Genomic DNA, 19,269 nt, shown 5'->3' with positions numbered 1-19,269 from the left:
ATTAATCAAAGAAATAAGGTGTTTCAAAGTCATCTGAAAAATGAGAGTTTGTAAAATAGTTTTCAGGATGCAATGAAAGTTTGTAAAATAGTTTTCAGGATGCTAATTATGTCCCTGCTTTGCTGTCATTTTTGTTGTGCCTAAAGAAGAGTAAATGCTAAGTAAAATGTAATTCAAGTGATTGGTCAGTAAAAGGTGGTCTTATCACTGGAAACTTTCTGCTTATGACATTATGTATCAGGTAAATTAGGCATTTCCTGAATAGCTTTGAGGGAATGTACATTAAAAAAACAGGAATTTAGTTATTCTTTGCCATTTACTTATTATATACTTGAATACATATGACTTGCTGTACAGGAATTTGATAATAACTTCATTTAGTTTTAGCCCTTCCTTACCTAAGTTGTTCCTATATGCACCCATTTCTTTTTTCCTTTCCTCTTTTTCTTACTTTTTTTTTTTTTTTTTTTTTTTGAGACAGAGTCTCGCTCTGTCGCCCGGGCTGGAGTGCAGTGGCCGGATCTCAGCTCACTGCAAGCTCCGCCTCCCGGGTTCACGCCATTCTCCTGCCTCAGCCTCCCGAGTACCTGGGACTACAGGCGCCCGCCACCACGCCCGGCTAGTTTTTTGTATTTTTTAGTAGAGACGGGGTTTCACCATGTTAGCCAGGATAGTCTCCATCTCCTGACCTCGTGATCCGCCCGTCTCGGCCTCCCAAAGTGCTGGGATTACAGGCTTGAGCCACCGCACCCGGCCTTTTCTTACTTTTTATTCCTTTTCTCCTTTTCTGCTTAGATTTTAAGAGGGACCAAAATCATTTTCGTTAGTCAGTGCGGAAAAGACAAATATTTTCGTAGATTCTGTTGAGAAAACTGGATTACTACATAGAGGAAAATAAAACTGGATCTGTATCTAAGATGTACAAAGATGTACAAAGATGTACTAAGATGTACTAAGATGTACAAAGATGTACTAAGATGTACAAAGATGGACCCTGGAGGGATTAAAAATTTGTGAAAGGTAAAAGTATGTAGTTAATAGAAGAAAATATAGAATGGTGTCTCTATAATCTATGGTGGAAAAGGCCTTTTTTATTTTGAAAAAATTTCAAATCTATGTTAAAGAATAGTACAATTGGCTGGGTGTGGTGGCTTATACTAGTAATCCCAGCACTTTGGGAGGCCAAGGTGGGAGATTTGCTTGAGCCCCGGAGTTCGAGGATGTGGTGAGCTATGATCTTGCCACTGCACTCCACCCTGTGCAACAGAGTGAGAGCCTGTCAAATAAATAAATAAATAGTATATCTACTAAGATTCCAGTTCCAGTTTTAAAAAATTCTGGCTGTGTGTGGTGGCTTGTGTCTGTAATTTTTGTGCTTTGAGAGGCCGAGGCAGGAAGATTGCTTGAGCCCAGGGGTTGAGCCTACGGTGAGTTGTGACTCTGCTGTTGTGCTCCAGCTTGGGTGACAGAGTGAGACACTGTCTCCAAAACAAAACAAAAGAATAAGACAATCCTATATTTCCTCTATCTAGACTCAACAATTCTTAATATTTCCTTTATCCTTGTCTTTCTACACATGCATACACACACACACATATACACAGGCATACATAATTGCATATTTACAAGGTTTTTTTGCTGCTCCATTTGAAAGTAAGTTCCAGACATTATGACACCTACTCCTAATTCCTCACGTTTCTTCTAAGAATAAGGGTGTTATCTTACCTAACATATTTTTACCTAACCTAAGAAAATTAACAATTTTATATCTAATATTAGTTCCTGTTTAGGTTTTCCAGTTTTCCCCAAATGTCTTTTACAGTATATGTTTTTAAAATCAGGATCTAAGGAGTTCACACATTATATTTGGTTATTATGTCTCTTTAGTGTCTTTTGGCGTCCTTGGGTTTTCTACTTTTATTTCCCATGACACTGACTGATGGAAGAGTCCAGACCAATTTTCTATTTGATTGTTTCTTTGTGTGTGTCATTTAATTTGTTCCTCTATCTCATGTGTTTCTTGTAAACAAAAGTTAGGTGTAGAGATTAAATTTAGAGTCTAAATATTTTTGGCAAGTATATGTCATAGGTAACATTTGTGCTTTATACTGCATCATATTGGGAGAAAAATAACATTATATTGCCCTCTCTATTAGTGCAGCCATTGGAAAGACATTGTGCCTATGTCTGTCTCTTTGCTCTGTTTGGTATCTGTTGAGAGCCATATTTTTATAAAAATCTTAAAGCATTGTCCTCTGCGGAGAAAATATATTAGAAAAATTACACTTGACAGTATGAGAATTGTTGATTTGAATAAATACATGATTTTTAGAAGACGTATGTATGACCAGCAGGAATAGTAGCCTAATAGGCCTTTGGTTGGGACAGAATACACTTCAGATCATCCAGAAATCTAAAATCAGGCCTGTGTGCCTTTGACTGGTATCTTCCATGTGGTGTTGAAGAGTTTGAGAATTTAAAAGAAAATGAAGTAATACTAAGCAAGAAGCACTTTTTTCTTTGTTCCTTAAAAACAAAACAAAACTGGTAAGAGTGGTGATAAGATTTCTTGTTAATAATTTTGTAAAATGAATCAAAGTTGAGGAACCATCGTATTAGCTTTTAGGTCTGTTTTTATTTTTGATTCTGGTGTAATCTTCTATTATATTTTATTTTATTTGTTTATTTATTTATTTATTTATTTTTTGAGACGGAGTCTCGCTCTGTCTCCCGGGCCGGAGTGCAGTGGCCGGATCTCAGCTCACTGCAAGCTCCGCCTCCCAGGTTCACGCCATTCTCCTGCCTCAGCCTCCCGAGTAGCTGGGACTACAGGCACCCGCCACCTCACCCGGCTAGTTTTTTGTATTTTTTAGTAGAGACGGGGTTTCACCGTGTTAGCCAGGATGGTCTCGATCTCCTGACCTCGTGATCCACCCGTCTCGGCCTCCCAAAGTGCTGGGATTACAGGCTTGAGCCACCGCGCCCGGCCTTTTATTATATTTTAATATAAAACTTAAAATGGTGCTTAAGGTATGAAATACTAGCATCTCAAATTGGGAATAAAGGGTGGAAAATAAATAACAATCAAGATCAATTAACTTAACTACCTAATGTTAGGTTGTGAATTCTCATTTGTGGTATTTTAGGCATAAAGATTTTTATCTTATAGAACTCTGTAAGATTGACTAGTGTGTCTTAGAAGAAAACCAAATGTAATTCCTTAATTATGAATACTTTGAGTACATCCATAAAACATCTTTAGAAACTCCTGTAAATGCCTGTTAAAAGTTCATTAACTTTGCTGTTTTCCTGGACCACACTAATGTGTGGAAGGAAAAGCTGTTCTGTTATTGCCATTGGATTCCCTCTGAATTTCCTGTAACAGAGAAGAGAGATCAGCATCGTAGACAAACACAGTAACTTTTGTTTTCTGCCTGTATGTCGAAAGATTGAGTCATTTCACTAAAACCAGTGGGATTGGATGATTTGTTTTGGATGGAGAACACTATAACATGATTAAGTTTTTTGCTCTTTAGCATTTATTTTTGAGTAATGTATATACTGCTTTAGAAAATAACTAAAAAGATATATATTTTTTGAGGTGGAGTCTTGCTCTGTCGCCCAGGCTGGAGTGCAGTGGCGTGATCTTGGCTCATTGCAACCTCCTCCTCCTAGGTTTAAGTAATTCTTCCTGCCTCAGCCTCCCAAGTAGCTGGGATTACAAGTGTGTGCCACCACACCCAGCTAATTTTTGTATTCTTAATACAGATGGGATCTCGCCATGTTGGCCAGGCTGGTCTCGAACTCCTGACTTCAAGTGATCTTCCTGCCTCGGCCTCCCAAAGTGCTGACATTACAGGTGTGAGCCACCATGCCCAGCCAAAAAATATTTAACAGGCCATTAAACTTGATTGAAAGTAATATAAGGAAGAATAATTAAATTAGATTTAAAAAAGATTGAGTCCCTGCCTACCAAATCAACTTCATCTTAAACTGCGCTTGTTTTCACTATATTTTAGCCAGATGGGCCTTCTTCATTTTTTTGAACATAGTTATTGTACAACTTTGTGTTATGACTGTCTGAAAACCTTTTTTCTCTGGTTTTCTGATGCCTGTCTTCCTGTCCTTTGGATTTCTGCTCATTTGTCATTTTCTCAGCAGTTCCCTCTCTGATTACCAAGTCTGAAGTAACATCCCTTACTCACCCTTTTTCTCTTACATCAGCCCATTTTGTTTTTTAGCAGTTCTCCCTTTTTGAAGTTACTGTATACACTTATTTAATGTGTTTAGTGTATTTTGTTTATATGTTATTTTTCTTCTGTAGGAGTGTAAGCTCCAGGATAGTAAGGAATTTATCTAACTTGTATAGTGTCTTCAGCTCTTAGAATAATTTGTGGTACTTACTAGGCCCTCAGTAAATATTTATAAAGCTGTGACGTTTTTGGCTATATTATGGCTAAAAAGGTTGGTGTAAGCTAGCTACCATTTACTGCATGATATCTATAGAATATACATTTAAGAACTCCAAATTAGAATATAGTATTCTGAAAATATATTTTATTTCATACCCAAACCACAAAGGGCCTTTGGGAGTAAAATTTTCTCACCCTCCTCCCGAATGAGAATATGGCACTTGATAATAATTGCTCTATTCTGGGTCTTATTCTTTTTCTCTTTTTTTTTTAATTTCACAAGGATGGCAGAATTCTTTTTCTCATAACTCTTACTCTTCCCATTCCCCTGTTGTTCTGTGTACAGAAGGCTTTGTTTATACAATAGGAAAATAACAGATTTTACAATGTAGTAATTATGGTCTGGGCATTAGTGCCAGATGGCCTTGATTCTTATACTAGTTCTGCTGTTGACTAGCTCTGCAATATTAGGCAAGTTATTCAGCTTCTCTGTGTTTAAGTGTCCTTTTCTGCAAAAAATATCTACCTCATAACACTGTTGTGATGATGACATGAATTTACATATGTAATGTACTTAATATATTGCCTGCCACATAGTAAATACTCAGTAAATATTAGTTATTATTATTATTACTATTATAATGGTCCTAATATTCTGTGTCCTTGATTGGCTATTTATTTCTTCACTTGCAGTTGCCTCATGGGGTTCTTTTTTTTTTTTTTTTTTTGAGACGGAGTCTCGCTCTGTCGCCCAGGCTGGAGTGCAGTGGCCGGATCTCAGCTCACTGCAAGCTCCGCCTCCTGGGTTTACGCCATTCTCCTGCCTCAGCCTCCGGAGTAGGTGGGACTACAGGCGCCCGCCACCTCGCCCGGCTAGTTTTTTGTATTTTTTAGTAGAGACGGGGTTTCACCGTGTTAGCCAGGATGGTCTTGATCTCCTGACCTCGTGATCCGCCCATCTCGGCCTCCCAAAGTGCTGGGATTACAGGCTTGAGCCACCACGCCCAGTCTGTCATGGGGTTCTTATAAGGCTGAAATCCAATAATGGATACAAAAATACTTTAAAAATTAGGCATGGATTTCTACAGCCATGAGAGAATTTCTAGAACTAGACCTGGATGGCCCCAAACAACTAGAAAATTGGACAAAAGATATAAAAAAACTGTTTTCAACCATTGGACAATAGTCAGCATAGGACTCTTATCTTTGAGAGAAGGGGCAAAAACAAGATGATCCCTATGAGCTTCCTTAATTTCTTTTTTTTCTTTTTTTTTTTGAAACAGAGTCTCGCTCTGTTGGCCAGGCTGGAGTGCAGTGGCACAATCTTGGCTCACTGCAACCTCTGTCTTCCAGGCTCAAGTGGTTCTCCTGCCTCAGTCTCCTGAGTAGCTGGGATTACAGGTGTGTGCCACCACACCTGGCTCATTTTTGTATTTTTAGTAGAGATGGGGTTTTACCATATTGGCCAGGCTGGTCTTGAACTCCTGACCTCAGATAATCCGCTGTCCTTGGCCTCGCAGAGTGCTGGGATTACAGGCATGAGCCACCGCGCATGGCTGAGCTCCCTTAATTTCTACCTGAAGGTAGTCTCCAGGGAATGGGCACATGGAAGAGGAAACCAGATAGACCACAGTGGTCTTACTGAGTGAGGAGATGGAGCTTGGGCTTTGGAGAGGCTGACACAGCCAGAAGTTGCAGAGTAGAGTACCAGAGAAGAGGAAGCTACTCAGAGAAAAAGCTCCAGAAGTCTATGAGGTCCCTTTGAGTCTTTGTTGAACATTAGGCCATGCAACTATGGGGGAATTTCTGTAAATCCAGAGAAAATGACTGAGAAGTTGTAAGCTGAACCATTCCCAGCATTCATGCAGAGCAGAGAGCTATTCAAGCTTCAACCATTCAGAATGGAGTGTCTTTGATGGTCACCAGAAATATTTACTGGAGTCACAGGGGGTTATTTCTTAGTAGAATGACTACACTATCCCTGGAGGGAAGGCTACTCCAGACCTTCCCTAGAAAAGCTTTAAAAATAGGTTTTGAAGGGTTCAAACTGATACTTTCAAACTTGACTGCCTGCCAGAATAGAGCCCAGTATTTTTAGTCAACAGTGTAATGTTTAAAATATTCAGCATCTAATAAAAAATTACTAGACATACCAAAGAGTCGTAAACTGTGACCCATAAATAGGAGACAAATCAGTCAATAGAAACAGAGTCAGAAATAACATAGATGATGGAAGTAGTGTACAAAGAGGTTAAAATGGTAATATAACCATATTCAGATAATTAAAGGGAAACAAACATAATGAGGAGTGAAATGGAAGATATATTAAAAAAGGAACATCTAGAAATGAAAAATACGATATCTAAAATAACAGTTATGCTAGTCTGGGTCCTTCTAGAAGCACATGCCAAGACTGGCTTAAACATGCAAAGATTTCATTAGGGGAATCACTGTATGAGAGGACATGGGGTGGGAACTGAGTAAATCTGGGAGAGCTATGCTTGTCTGACCCCCAGTGAAGGGGAGAGGGAGGGAAGGTTGGATGGAAATGTCTTAGGCTGTCATATAATCTAAAGAAAGTTGGACAATACCTTGGATAGTCCTAAAGTCAGAGTTGTCCCTCATTGGAGTCCCATGCCCCTCAGAAGTGAACTGGTCTTCTTATTTCTGCTACTTCCAGTTAATGTGGAGAAAAGCCATGAGATATTTATCCTTGCTGCAAATGTGGCCATGGATTTCAGAGTGTAGCAGCTGAGGTCAGCTGGAGGTCTATGCAAGATAATCGAATGACATCATTAAAGTTTTGAAGGAAAGTAAAACTGCCAACTTAGAATTCTTTGTACCACAAAAATATCTTTCAAAAATGAAGGCAAAATAACTTTATTGGACAAACAAAAGCTAAGATAACCCATTACCAGTAGGCCTGGACTTCAAGAAATATTAAAAGAGGCCGGGCACGGTGGCTCAAGCCTGTAATCCCAGCACTTTGGGAGGCCGAGACGGGCGGATCACGAGGTCAGAAGATCGAGACCATCCTGGCTAACATGATGAAACCCCGTCTCTACTAAAAAAAATACAAAAAACTAGCCGGGCATGGTGGCGGGCGCCTGTAGTCCCAGCTACTCGGGAGGCTGAGGCAGGAGAACGGCGTAAACCCAGGAGGCGGAGCTTGCAGTGAGCTGAGATCCGGCCACTGCCCTCCAGCCTGGGCGACAGAGCGAGACTCCGTCTCAAAAGAAAAAAAAAAAAAGAAATATTAAAAGAAATTATTTAGGTAGAAGGAAAATCATACCAGATAGAAATTTGTATCTAAGTAAAGAATGAAAGGGTTCTGGAAGTGGTAAACATGGGTAAGTATGAAGACTGATTTAAAAAACAATTAAATTCTTTAAAAAGATGATTGATATTAAATAACGGCAACATTTTGCAAAATTATATAGAAGTAAATATATAACAATTGTAATAGAAAGCATGAAGGGATAAATGGAATTATATTGCTCTTAGGCTGTTATGTTGTATTCAAACTTAGACCCTAGAGAAACCATTAAAAAATAGTAAAAGACTTATAAGCCAATAATGGGGTTAAATAAAACAATTAGAAGCTGAATACTTTTTTTGTTTTTTAAAAAAGCATCATTTGGCCTGTAATCCCAGCACTTTGGGAGGCCGAGACGGGCGGATCACGAGGTCAGGGAGATCGACACCATCCTGTACACGGTGGAAACCCTGTCTTCACTAAAAATACAAAAAAAACTAGCTCCGGGCGAGTGTGGCAGGGTGCCTGCCTGGTCCCAGCCCTACTCAGGAGGCAAGGCAGGGTTGAGAATCGGCGTAAACCCGGGAGGCAGGAGCTTGCCAGTGAGCTGAGATCCGGGCCACTGCCACTCCAGCCGGCGCCGAACAGGAGCCGAGACTCCTCTCAACAAAAAAAAAAAAAAAAAGCACCTTTTGTAGTATTATTCCCAAATCTAAAATTGTTAGGAAAAAAATTCAGCAAAACATGTATAATAACTACATGAAAACAAAATGTTGCTGAAATGTTAAAAGACCTAAATAAATCAATAAATATACACTATACTTGTATTAGTTTGTCCCCACACTGCTATAAACAAATACCTGAGACTGGATAATTTATGAAGAAAACAGGTTTAATTGGCTTACGGTTCTGAGGGCTACATAGGAAGCATAATGTTGGCATCTGCTCAACTTCTGGAGAGGCCTCATGAAAGCTATAATCATAGCAGAAGGCAAAGGTAGGAGCCAGCACTTTACATGGCTGGAGCAGGAGGAAGAGAGAGTGAGGGGAGTGGGAGTGCGACACACTTTTAAGCAACCAGATCTTGCAAGAATTCACTATCGTGAGAACAGTACCAAGAGGGAAATCTGCCCCCATGATCCAATTACCTCCTACCAGGCCCCACCTTTAACACTGGGGATTACAATTTGACATGAGATTTGGGTGGGGATACAGATCCAAACCATATCAATGCTTATAGATTGGAAGACTGTATTTTGTTAATACATCAGTTCTCCCGAAATTGATCTGTAAACTCAGTGCAGTTCCAATCAAAATCCCAGCAAACTTGCGTTTGAGATAATTGACAAACTTATTCTAAAATTTATGTGGAAATGCAAAGAATCTAGACTAGCCAAAAGAATTTTATGAAGTAAAACATACTTAGGGAACTTACATTACTTAATTTCAACCCTTACTGTGTTTTTGAATGTTATACCTTCATAGTACTAAAGATAGACATATGTGGATCAATGAAAATAATCTGTGATACAGAAATGACTCACATGTATGTGGTCAGTTGATACAAATGAAAACTTCTGGTTTTTAAAAGGCTTGATTGAGAACATGAAAAGTCAGGCCACAGACTGGGAGGAAATATTTCCAGTACCTATATCTGACATAGGACTTGTTTCCAGAAGATAGAAGAACTTTTTTTTTTTTTGAGACGGAGTCTCGCTCTGTCACCCAGGCTGGAGTGCAGTGGGACGATCTCGGCTCACTGCAAGCTCTGTCTCCCGGGTTCACACCATTCTCCTGCCTCAGCCTCCCGAGTAGCTGGGACTACAGGAGCCTGCCACCACGCCAGGCTAATTTTTTGTATTTTTAGTAGAGACGGAGTTTCACCGTGTTAGCCAGGATGGTCTCGATCTCTTGACCTCGTGATCTGCCCACCTTGGCCTCCCAAAGTGCTGGGATTACAGGCGTGAGCCACCGCACCCGGCCTATAGAAGAACTCTTACAACTCAGTAGGAAGAAGACAAGGTATTCATGTAAAGAATAGGTAAAAAGTTGGAGCAGATACTTCACAAAAGAAAATATATGAATGGCTAAGAAGCATACGAAAAGTTGCTCAACATTATTAGTCATCAAGAACTTTCAAATTAAAACCACAATGAGATCCTATTACCTAGTTACTAGAATGCTAACATTGAAATGATTGACAGTATCAAGTGTTGGCAAAGATATGGAGCAAGTTAAACTTTTATACATTGCTCTTGAAAATGTAAAATAGCTTTACCTCTTTGGCAAACTGTCTGGTTGTTTCACTTATTTCATTTTATTTTATTTTTGAGATGGAATGTTGCTCTGTTGCCCAGGCTGGACTGCAGTGGCATGATCTTGGCTCACTGCAACCTCCACCTCCCGGGTTCAAGCAATTCTCCTGCCTCAGCACCCCTGACTAGCTCGGATTACAGGTGTGCACCACTACACCTGGCTAATTTTTGAATTTTTAGTAGAGACGGGGTTTCACTGTGTTGGCCAGCCTGATCTCGAACTCCTGACCTCAGGTGATCTGCCTGCCTTGGCCTCCCAAAGTGCTGGGATTACAGGCGTGAGCCACTATGCTTGGCCTGTTTCACATAAAGTTAAATATATACTTTACTGTACAATCTCACAGTTTTATTCCTAGATACTAACTCAGAAGAAGTGAAAACATGTATCCACACAAAGACGGTTCTAACAATGTTTCTAGCAGCTTTATTAATAGTATCCATGAACTGGGACAACCTAAATGTCCATCAGCAGGTGAATGAATGAATAAATTGTGGTATTTCCATACAATAGTATTCTACTGAGCAGTAAAAAGAAATGATTGACATCTCAAATACATTATGCTAAGGGAAAGAAGTCAGAAAGAGTACATACCATCTGATTCCCATTTTATAAATCTGTCTAAAGCCAAATTAATCCACAGTGACAGAAAAAATCAGTAGTTGCCTGGGGTCAGCAGTTGGGGTAGGTTTCCCGAGAAAGGGGCACAGAGAACTTTTTGGATTGACAAAAATGTTCTTTGTTGTGATGGTTGTGGTTGTATTTACATGAGTGTATACATTTCTCAAAACTCATCAAAAAGTATGCTTAAAGTGGACACATTTTTTGATACATAAATTACACATCAGTAAATTTGATTAGAAAAACAGTTTTGAGTGCTTGTCAAATGTAAAATAATTCTATATTTGTTTCATATATCTTTATATGTGTTCACGATGTATTTGTGTTCTGAATTTGCTGTTATATTGCAAGTTAATTGATAGAAGAGACAATTTAGATTTCAGTAAAATTTCAAATCTGAATGTTACGTATTTTGGGGTCTTGGTTATTTTATCACTCTGTCAGCCTTCTTTAGTAACTCTTGTGCATCACTTGTAGGATAGTAGCAGAAGTCCCCAGTCTTTTTTTTGTTTTTGTTTTTTGTTTTTGAGATGGAGCCTCGCTCTGTTGCCCAGGTGGCTGGAGTGCAGTAGCACGATCTTGTCTCATTGCAATCTCCACCTTCCAGGTTCAAGCGATTCTTGTCCATCAGCCTCCTGAGGAGCTGGGACTACAGATGTGTGCCACTATGCCCGGCTAATTTTTTGTATGTTTAGTAGAGATAGGGTTTTGTCATGTTGCCCAGGCTGGTCTTGAACTCCTGGACTCAGGTGATCCTCCCGCCTCAGCCTCCCAAAGTGCTGGGATTACAGGCGTGAGCCACCATGATCAACCTTGAGTGGTTTTTAAATTCAGAAGTCTTACCTTAGAGTATTCATGATTCTTTTTACAAAAATCTGATTTCTACCCAACCCCCAAGTAATTTTAGTGCTTAATAGATATGATATAGTGAGTATAGTGGTTAAGAATGTAGATTTTGAAGTCAGATTACCTCCATTCAAATCCCAGCTTTATCATTTCTATCTACATAAACTTTGGGCAGTTATTCTTTGTCAAGTTCTACCTCATTGGTCAAATGGTGATACATATCTTATAGAATTTTGGAGGATTAAAGAGCAAAGTCCATGTAAAAGCATGTTACCTAGCACCTAATAAGCACCAAGTGAATGTACTTTAGATATAACAATTTAGGATTTTATATGTTCTTGGTATATTTCCTGCAGTGGTAATATATATATTTTTGTAAATTATTTTGTTCAAATGTCTTTTTCTAGAATTATTACAAACTAGGTTATACCCTCACGGTGTTAGTCCCAACTTTGACATGTTGGCTTTTAAAGTTTCAGCCACTAGATGGTGATATTTGACTGTCTAGCTAACTGGTCTAATTTTTCTCTTAGAATCAGTTGTATGTGTATGAAGCGGGAATATAAATTAGAATTTACCATGCATTTTGTTCTTGTGTACCTACTAATGTAAATTTGAGGGTGATGTTGCTGTGTGACCTACATTCTACAGATTACTCACATCAATATATTTAATGACAGTGGTTTTGCCTCATGTTCTGTGGAAAAAAACGGATACAATTCTTGTAGAATGACCTTATTTTCTCACCAGCACATCTTCCAACCTTATTATATTTGTGCCTATATGATCTGTCATCATTCCATTGTAATGAAGTGCCCTGCTCTTATCAAAGGCCCACCACTCCACTTGTACTCTAGACCCCATCCCTTTGTGCCTTCTCAGGAACGTTGTTCTAAAATAGTCCTCTCATTTTTATATCATCTGTTTCTCCTTTTCTCTTGGCTCCTTCTCACTGGCATGCAAACATACCCTGATAACATCCATTTAAAAAGCTTCTCTCCAAATGCTCTGCCGTTTCTCTGCTCCCCCTGGACTACAAACTCCATTTCTTGGTGAACCATCCAGTCATATTTCTGTCCCTGTGAATCCACTGAAACTGCTTTTGTAAAGGTTACCAATGACCTCCGTGTTGTCAAATCCAGTCATCACTTCTCTGTTCTCATTTATTGTGCTTCTCGTCATTCATCATAGGTGACCACGCTCTTCCTAAATGCACTGCTGTCTCCTCTTCCACACCACCATGCTGTCATGCTTGTCCTTGTCTCCATGTCTTCTCTTTTTTAATCTTTGCTTGCTCCTTTCCTTTTGCTCTCCAGATCAACAGTCATCTGTGTTTGTGGAGCTATTGCCAGCTTAACATAGACCTTGTATTTATTCTTCTTTCTTCAGGCCTTACTTCTGTTTTTCCCTCACTCTTGATTGCCTAGGATCCTACCCACTCAATAAAGATTTAGCCAGTAAGCTTTGGCATCAGGCTCTGTTTTCCAGGTAACCCAGATTATCCTGGATTTCTTTCTTTTTTTCACTCTTACCAAGTCCAAGTTGAGCCAACTTTACATTTTCAGTGTATTGTAAATCTTTTTCCCCTTTCTGTTTTCACTGCTGCTATCCTTATCTATGGTTATCTCATACCTAAATTACTTTGGTTGTCTCGTATCTAGCCTCCCTGTGTACATTTTTGTACCCTTACTGTCTGTTCTTCTCCCCTGGCTCTGACTGATCTTTTAAAAATGTAAATCGATAATTCATGTCTCACTGGTGTATAAAAACTGTGGATTCTTCATCACACATACAGTTAAATCCACATGCATAACTATGGCTTATTGTATTCTCTGTGATCATGGCTTTGGCCCACCTCCCTGAACTCTGACTTCCCTTCCTCTGGTTTTATTTCCTTTCCACAAAACATGGTTTGGTCCTTCCCCAGGTTCTTCCCTTTGCCTGGAATGAACTTTCTCTAGATTTTCAGTTGTCTGACCCCGTTTTGTCACTCAGGTCTCAGCTTCAATGCGTTCCTAGGAAGACCTTTCTTGACCGCCCATTCCGAGTAGCCACTAGGTCACTCCCTATCACGTTCCTCCATTTGTCTTTTATCATGGCACTTATATTTTAACTTAGTTTGTTGTCTTTCTTTCTCTTTCCCCTTCTAACATGCATACACTTTAGAAAGTAAAATCTAGAAGAATAGTAGGGACCTATTATATCTTGTTGGGTGCTGCATGCTTAGTACTTATTACTAGAATTCTACCTGTCCCAGAGTAGGTGCCCAGTAAATATTTATAAAGTGAATAAGCTGTTAACTATATAGCTCATTAAATTTAAAGCCACAGTAAATTAGAAACCTAATTGGGAGTAAAGTAGCTAAACACGTTGACATTTCTACCTGGTAAATGAGTGTGCTATCTAACTTATTTAGCTTGATCACCAGCTGTTCTTTACCTCAGTATAGGGCATTATCTCATCCGGCCCTATTGTAGTCCATGGAACTATTCCCTTTGCTTCCTTCCTTGTGCTAGTTCAGTTGCATACTGTTAAGATTGTCCTTAAACTGGCAGAATCAGACTTTGGTCATTTATTAACCACAGTGACTTTAAACCAAGTTTTTATCATTTAATGCTTCCTATCCAACAGCTGCAGTAGGGCCGTGTCTGTTCAGTCTGTTCCAAACTGAAGTTGAATTAAGAGATATGCTGCAGAAGTTACCAGAGACTATTGATTTGTTCAGTGCCAAGTTTCCTGTGATCTAAAAATGGAGGAACTAAGTGGTGCCACCCTTTGTTTGCAGGCTAAGAGAAGTAAACCAAAGAGAGATGAGAAGGGGGAATAATTGAATAAGCTGATGATAGTGAAGTAAATGTCCACCATTTCTTGCTTTGTTTAGTGTGGAAAAGAGCTCACTTGTTCCTTTAAACCTTTATAGGCCTGGTTGGCAACAAAGCACATCTCATTGAGTGATGCCTCTGCTGGCAGCAATGGTTATGTTTTCAAAATAAAAGGCAGTGCAGTCGAGAAGACAGGACATTTTTCTTTTTTCTCAAATCTGTGAGCCTGTGTTTACATGTGTGTGTGTGTATGTGTGTTTGTATGTATATGTATATGCACACATGCATACCTGCTTAATATAAAGAAAAAACTAATGATGGTCATTGTCACCTTGAACCTCTTAGTTTATTTTGTACTTCGGACAACTTAAGCTTAGGAACATAAGCAGCTTTGTGGGGTTGGAGATGGGATAAGCCATCCTGTTCTCAGCAGTAGTGCTAGTGGTATTTTGGGCAAGACAGATCTTTATTGTGCAGGCTTGCTCTTTGCCTTGAAGACTGTTAACATCCCTGACCCTCTGCCACTAGTGCCTCCAAGTCACAGTGATGACCACAAATGCCTTCTGTGGGGCGATAACTTCCTCTGGTTGAGTTGGGCAGAAAATAGGACTGGAAGTAAAAAGTGAATTTGACAAATATGATAAGCTTTTAACAGTGGTTGGGACAAGTAGATCTAGGGTTGGCAAACTTTATTGTGAAAACAGCCTGTTTTTATAAATAAAGTTTTATTGGGACACAGCAATGCCCATTTTTTGAATACATTGTTTATGGCTGATTTTGGGATACAGTAATAGAGTAGAATAGTTGTGATAGACTGTATGGTTCACAAAGCCTAAAGTATTTACTATATGGACCTTTACTATGTCACTCCTTGCTCTAGAGACCAAAGACGTTCAGCTCCTTCCTCACAAGCTGTCAAAGACTCCTGAAACCTCAAATATGCAAGGTCATAAGGTCCCTCTGCTAAACGTAGAATTCTAATGTTTTTGTTTTTTTCTACCCATATTCACATTCCCCTAGTCTTGGGATTTCTTATAATTTCTGTACATGAGATAATGAATAGAACAAAGTAAGAATTAACATTTTTACCACTTTTGTCTTAGGATAGAATTTGTTTTTATTACCATTTTTTTTTCCTGTTAAGAGCATGCTACATCTGTCCCCTCTTTGCATGCTTTATATGCTTCTCTCTGCTGCCTTCAGGAGTTGGAGAAGGTAGGACAAATGAGGCAGATAGAAACTGTTATATTAGGCCGGGCACAGTGGCTCATGCCTGTAATCCCAGCACTTTGGGAGGCTGAGACGGGCAGATCAGTTGAGGTAAAGAGTTTGAGACCAGCCTGGTCAACATGGCGAAGCCCTATCTCTATGAAAATACAAAAATTAGCCGGGTGTGGTGGCATGTGCCTGTAGTCCCAGCCACTCAGGGGACTGAGGCAGGAGAATCACTTGAACCCGGGAGGCGGAGGTTGCAGTGAGCCAAGATCATGCCACTGTACTCCATGTACTCCAGCCTGGGTGACAGAGCGAGACTGTCTCAAAAAACAAACAAAAAAATCTGTTATATTATTACCTTCTACATTCCCAGAAATGTTCTGGGTACTGTAGAGCATATAAGCAAATCTACCCTTTGGTTCCTGAACTCATTAGAGAAGAGAAGACAAAAATACAAGGAGGAATTAGAGCAGAACTAAATGGGGGACATACTTGATATAGTTACAGAAAGTATTGGTCTTGTATTTTTAAGAGCTAGCTTTAAATCCTGTCTTTTGTAGGACTCGGACAGTCCTTTAGCTGCTCTCAACCATTGGTTCCTCATTAATAAAGTGAGAACAAGTAATGCCAAACTTGAGGCCAGGCATGGTGGTTCACCCCTATAATCTCAGCACTTGTGGAGGCCAAGACAGGAGAATTGCTTGAGGCCAGGAGTTTGAGACCAGCCTGGGCAACATAGTGAGACCCTGTCTCTACAAAAATAAAAAAATAAAAAAATTAGCTGGGGATAGTGGCATGTGCCTATAATCCTAGCTACTTGTGAGGCTGAGGTGGGAGGCCCTTGAGCTCAAGAGTTCAAGGCTGCAATGAGCTGTGATCATGCCAGTGCAACGGAGCAAGACTATGTCTCTCAAAATAAGTTTTTAAAAAGCAAATAATATTAACTTTTTGGGAAAATAATTGTATGTTAAATAATTGTATTGAAAGTGCTTTGTAAAACATAAAATGCTTTGGAAATACAAGTGTTGCTATGTGGTCTGAAGTGGTACTCATAGTTAGTGGGCTAGATCCACTGGAGGAGGTCTTCATGAAGAATGGAACATTTTAACTTGGTATTAGAGGAGGAGCCCTTGAATAGATGAAGAGGAGTAGGAAGGCAATCTTAGATATGTGATATGGTTTGGCTCTGTGTCCCCACCCAAATCTCACCTTGAATTGTAATAACCCCATGTGTCAAGGATGGGACCAGGTGGAGATAATTGAGTTATGGGAGCAGTTTCTGCCATGCTGTTCTCATGACACTGAGTTCTCATGAGATCTACAGTTTTATAAGGGGCTTCCCTGTTTGCTCAGCACTCATTTCTCTCTCCTGCCTCCATGTGAAGAAGGATGTGTTTGCTTCCCCTTCTGCCATGACTGTAAGTTTCCTGAGGGCTCCCCAGCCCTGCGGTACGCGTCAATTAAACCTCTTTCCTTTATAAATTTCCTAGTCTTGGGCAGTTCTTTATTGCAGCGTGAGAATGGACTAATACAGATGTGTGTGTGTATGTGTAGCAGGGGATCCATACTAACAAAGGCATGATATGTGGGTAGGGGGTATAAAAACCCTGCCGAGTGGAGCACAGGTATGTGTAGGGAGTGGTGGAAAAAAGATTGGACAAACAGTCCAACCTTTTCCTCCTAATGCTGGAGGAAAGACATTTGCTGCTATTAAGTCTTGCAGAATTTATTACTGCTATATTTGTTAGAAAATTGTGAGTGGAAGGATTGTTATGAAGGAATACATCGATAAATTAGTTTCCAAAGTTTTTCCTGTTGCATTTATAATAACATTTGGAAATATTATTTAGAGAGGCTTGAAATCACCCACAATATATGTAAAAAAGCACAAGCACTTTCTTTTTAGGTGATATAGTTACTACTTTTAGAGGTTGTATCATTAAAGCTTAGTAGATAATGGCACCACGGTACTGAATTTCTTTAATGTTGTATATACTTTTATTATTACAAATAATCAGAAATGGTTGTTAAATTATACTAAGTATTGTTTAGTGGCATGCACTTTTTTTTCTCCCTTATCTGTTACATATGAACCCATTTCTAAGTTTTTCTGAGCATACACTACATGATCATGTGGATTTTGTACTTTAATAAGTTGCTGGACTTAATTTGCTAATCCTTTATTTTGGATTTTTACATGTATTTCATGTACTAGAAAGTAGTCCAAAAAACTGTTGAAAGTACATGACTACTCCTCCTGAAAGTAGTCTAAGAGTAGAATGGTGTTTGCCTGGAGGTGGAGGAGGGGGCAATGAGGAGTTATTGTTTAATGGGTATGGAGTTTCAGTTTGGGAAGATGAAAAAGTTCTGGAGATGAATGGTGGTGGTGGTTGCACAAAAAGGTGAATGAACTATATGTACTTAATGCTACTTAATGCCTCTAAACTGTACACTTAAATGGTTAAGATGGTAAATTTTATATTTTACTACAATAAAAAATTATTTTGAAAGTCTAAAAAAAGACATATTGAAAATATGGCATTCATATAACTTTAACAACCACAGATATCGGGAAGCAATTCAGAAGTGGGATGAAGCACTACAGTTAACTCCAAATGATGCTACCCTATATGAGATGAAATCACAGGTAATAATTATGACGAATTTCACTTTCCTTATGAAATTGTGCTATGTTTGTTCGGTGAGTGAGCAATGATGAAGCAAAATAGCATTTTCTCCCATTTTCTTTTTCAAATACCATTTCTTTGGGAAAAAATATTTCACCATTATTTATGGCTCTGTCATGCATAAAATTGGAAATTCATTTGCCTTCACAATGAAGTTAACTGTTATTTTAGCCTAACTGTTGTAAGATAGGAATAGATGGCTATCTTCTAAAGTCACTGGTGGGCAGGTGCCATGGCTCACGTGTGTAATCCCAGTAACTTGAGAGCCTGAGGTGGGTGGATCGCTTGAGGTCAGAAGTTCGAGATCACCCTGGCCAACATGGTGAAACCTTGCCTCTACTAAAAATACAAATATTAGCTGGGAGTGGTGACACACGCCTGTAGTCCCAGCTACTTCAGAGGCAGGAGGATCACTTCAATGTGTGAGGCAGAGGTTGCAGTGAGCCGAGATGGTGCCACTGCACTCCATCTTGGGTGACACAGTGAGACTCCATCTCAAAAAAAGATAAATAAATAAAAAATAAAAGTCACCGGTGATCTCTTAGATGAAAACATATGCTTTCCTTGTGAATTAAATGTAGTAGACTTAGCAAAATAGTTCAGTTTTCTTAAAAATGAGGATGGATTGGGTTCTAGATGAGATATTTCTAAAAATGGCTTATTTCTTAGCAAAAGGTCAGCATAGATGCAATTTTATTAATAGTTTAAAATAACATTTTACTTTAAAATATGTTTCTAATATTTTGTAGGAAAGTCTGTAAAGAAAACCTCTGAGCACTTGAATAGGTTATCCAAGTGATTTTAAAAGTCTCACACAGAGCATTAAACATATTTTTGGCAGGGAATTGTTGCAATTCAGCCTTAATCTGCACACCTAACAAATATTTTTCAAATGATGATCTCAAATATAGGACACACCATTTGTCACCTTTGACTTTAGTTTATCCAGGAAAAACCCAAATAAATTATGTCATCTGAATCCAGTGATATGAGGACCTTCATTTGGATGCCTTTAATTTTCAATCTTAGATATGTGTATATGAATGACAGGTTTGTGGCAAACTTTATGAAGACTTGTTTTTTTTTTTTTTTTTTTT

At 39.1% G+C, this 19,269-nt stretch overlaps 1 protein-coding gene across 2 annotated transcripts in view; it reads left to right on the top strand.

The window, feature by feature from the left end:
* TTC33 (tetratricopeptide repeat domain 33) overlaps window positions 1-19,269 on the top strand; it is a 49,450-nt gene that overhangs the window by 13,315 nt on the left and 16,866 nt on the right. For both annotated transcript variants that reach the window (XM_017896010.1, XM_017896011.1), the window contains exon 3: window positions 18,051-18,132. In XM_017896010.1, the coding sequence (XP_017751499.1) occupies window positions 18,051-18,132 (82 nt within the window). The remainder of the gene's footprint in view (window positions 1-18,050; window positions 18,133-19,269) is intronic.

The sequence above is a fragment of the Rhinopithecus bieti genome, unplaced genomic scaffold, assembly GCF_001698545.2.
Source record: "Rhinopithecus bieti isolate Rb0 unplaced genomic scaffold, ASM169854v2 scaffold_26977, whole genome shotgun sequence".
NCBI classification, from domain to species: Eukaryota; Metazoa; Chordata; class Mammalia; order Primates; family Cercopithecidae; genus Rhinopithecus; species Rhinopithecus bieti.
Note: the sequence above shows the minus strand (reverse complement) of the source record. Positions and strands in the feature narration are given on the sequence as shown.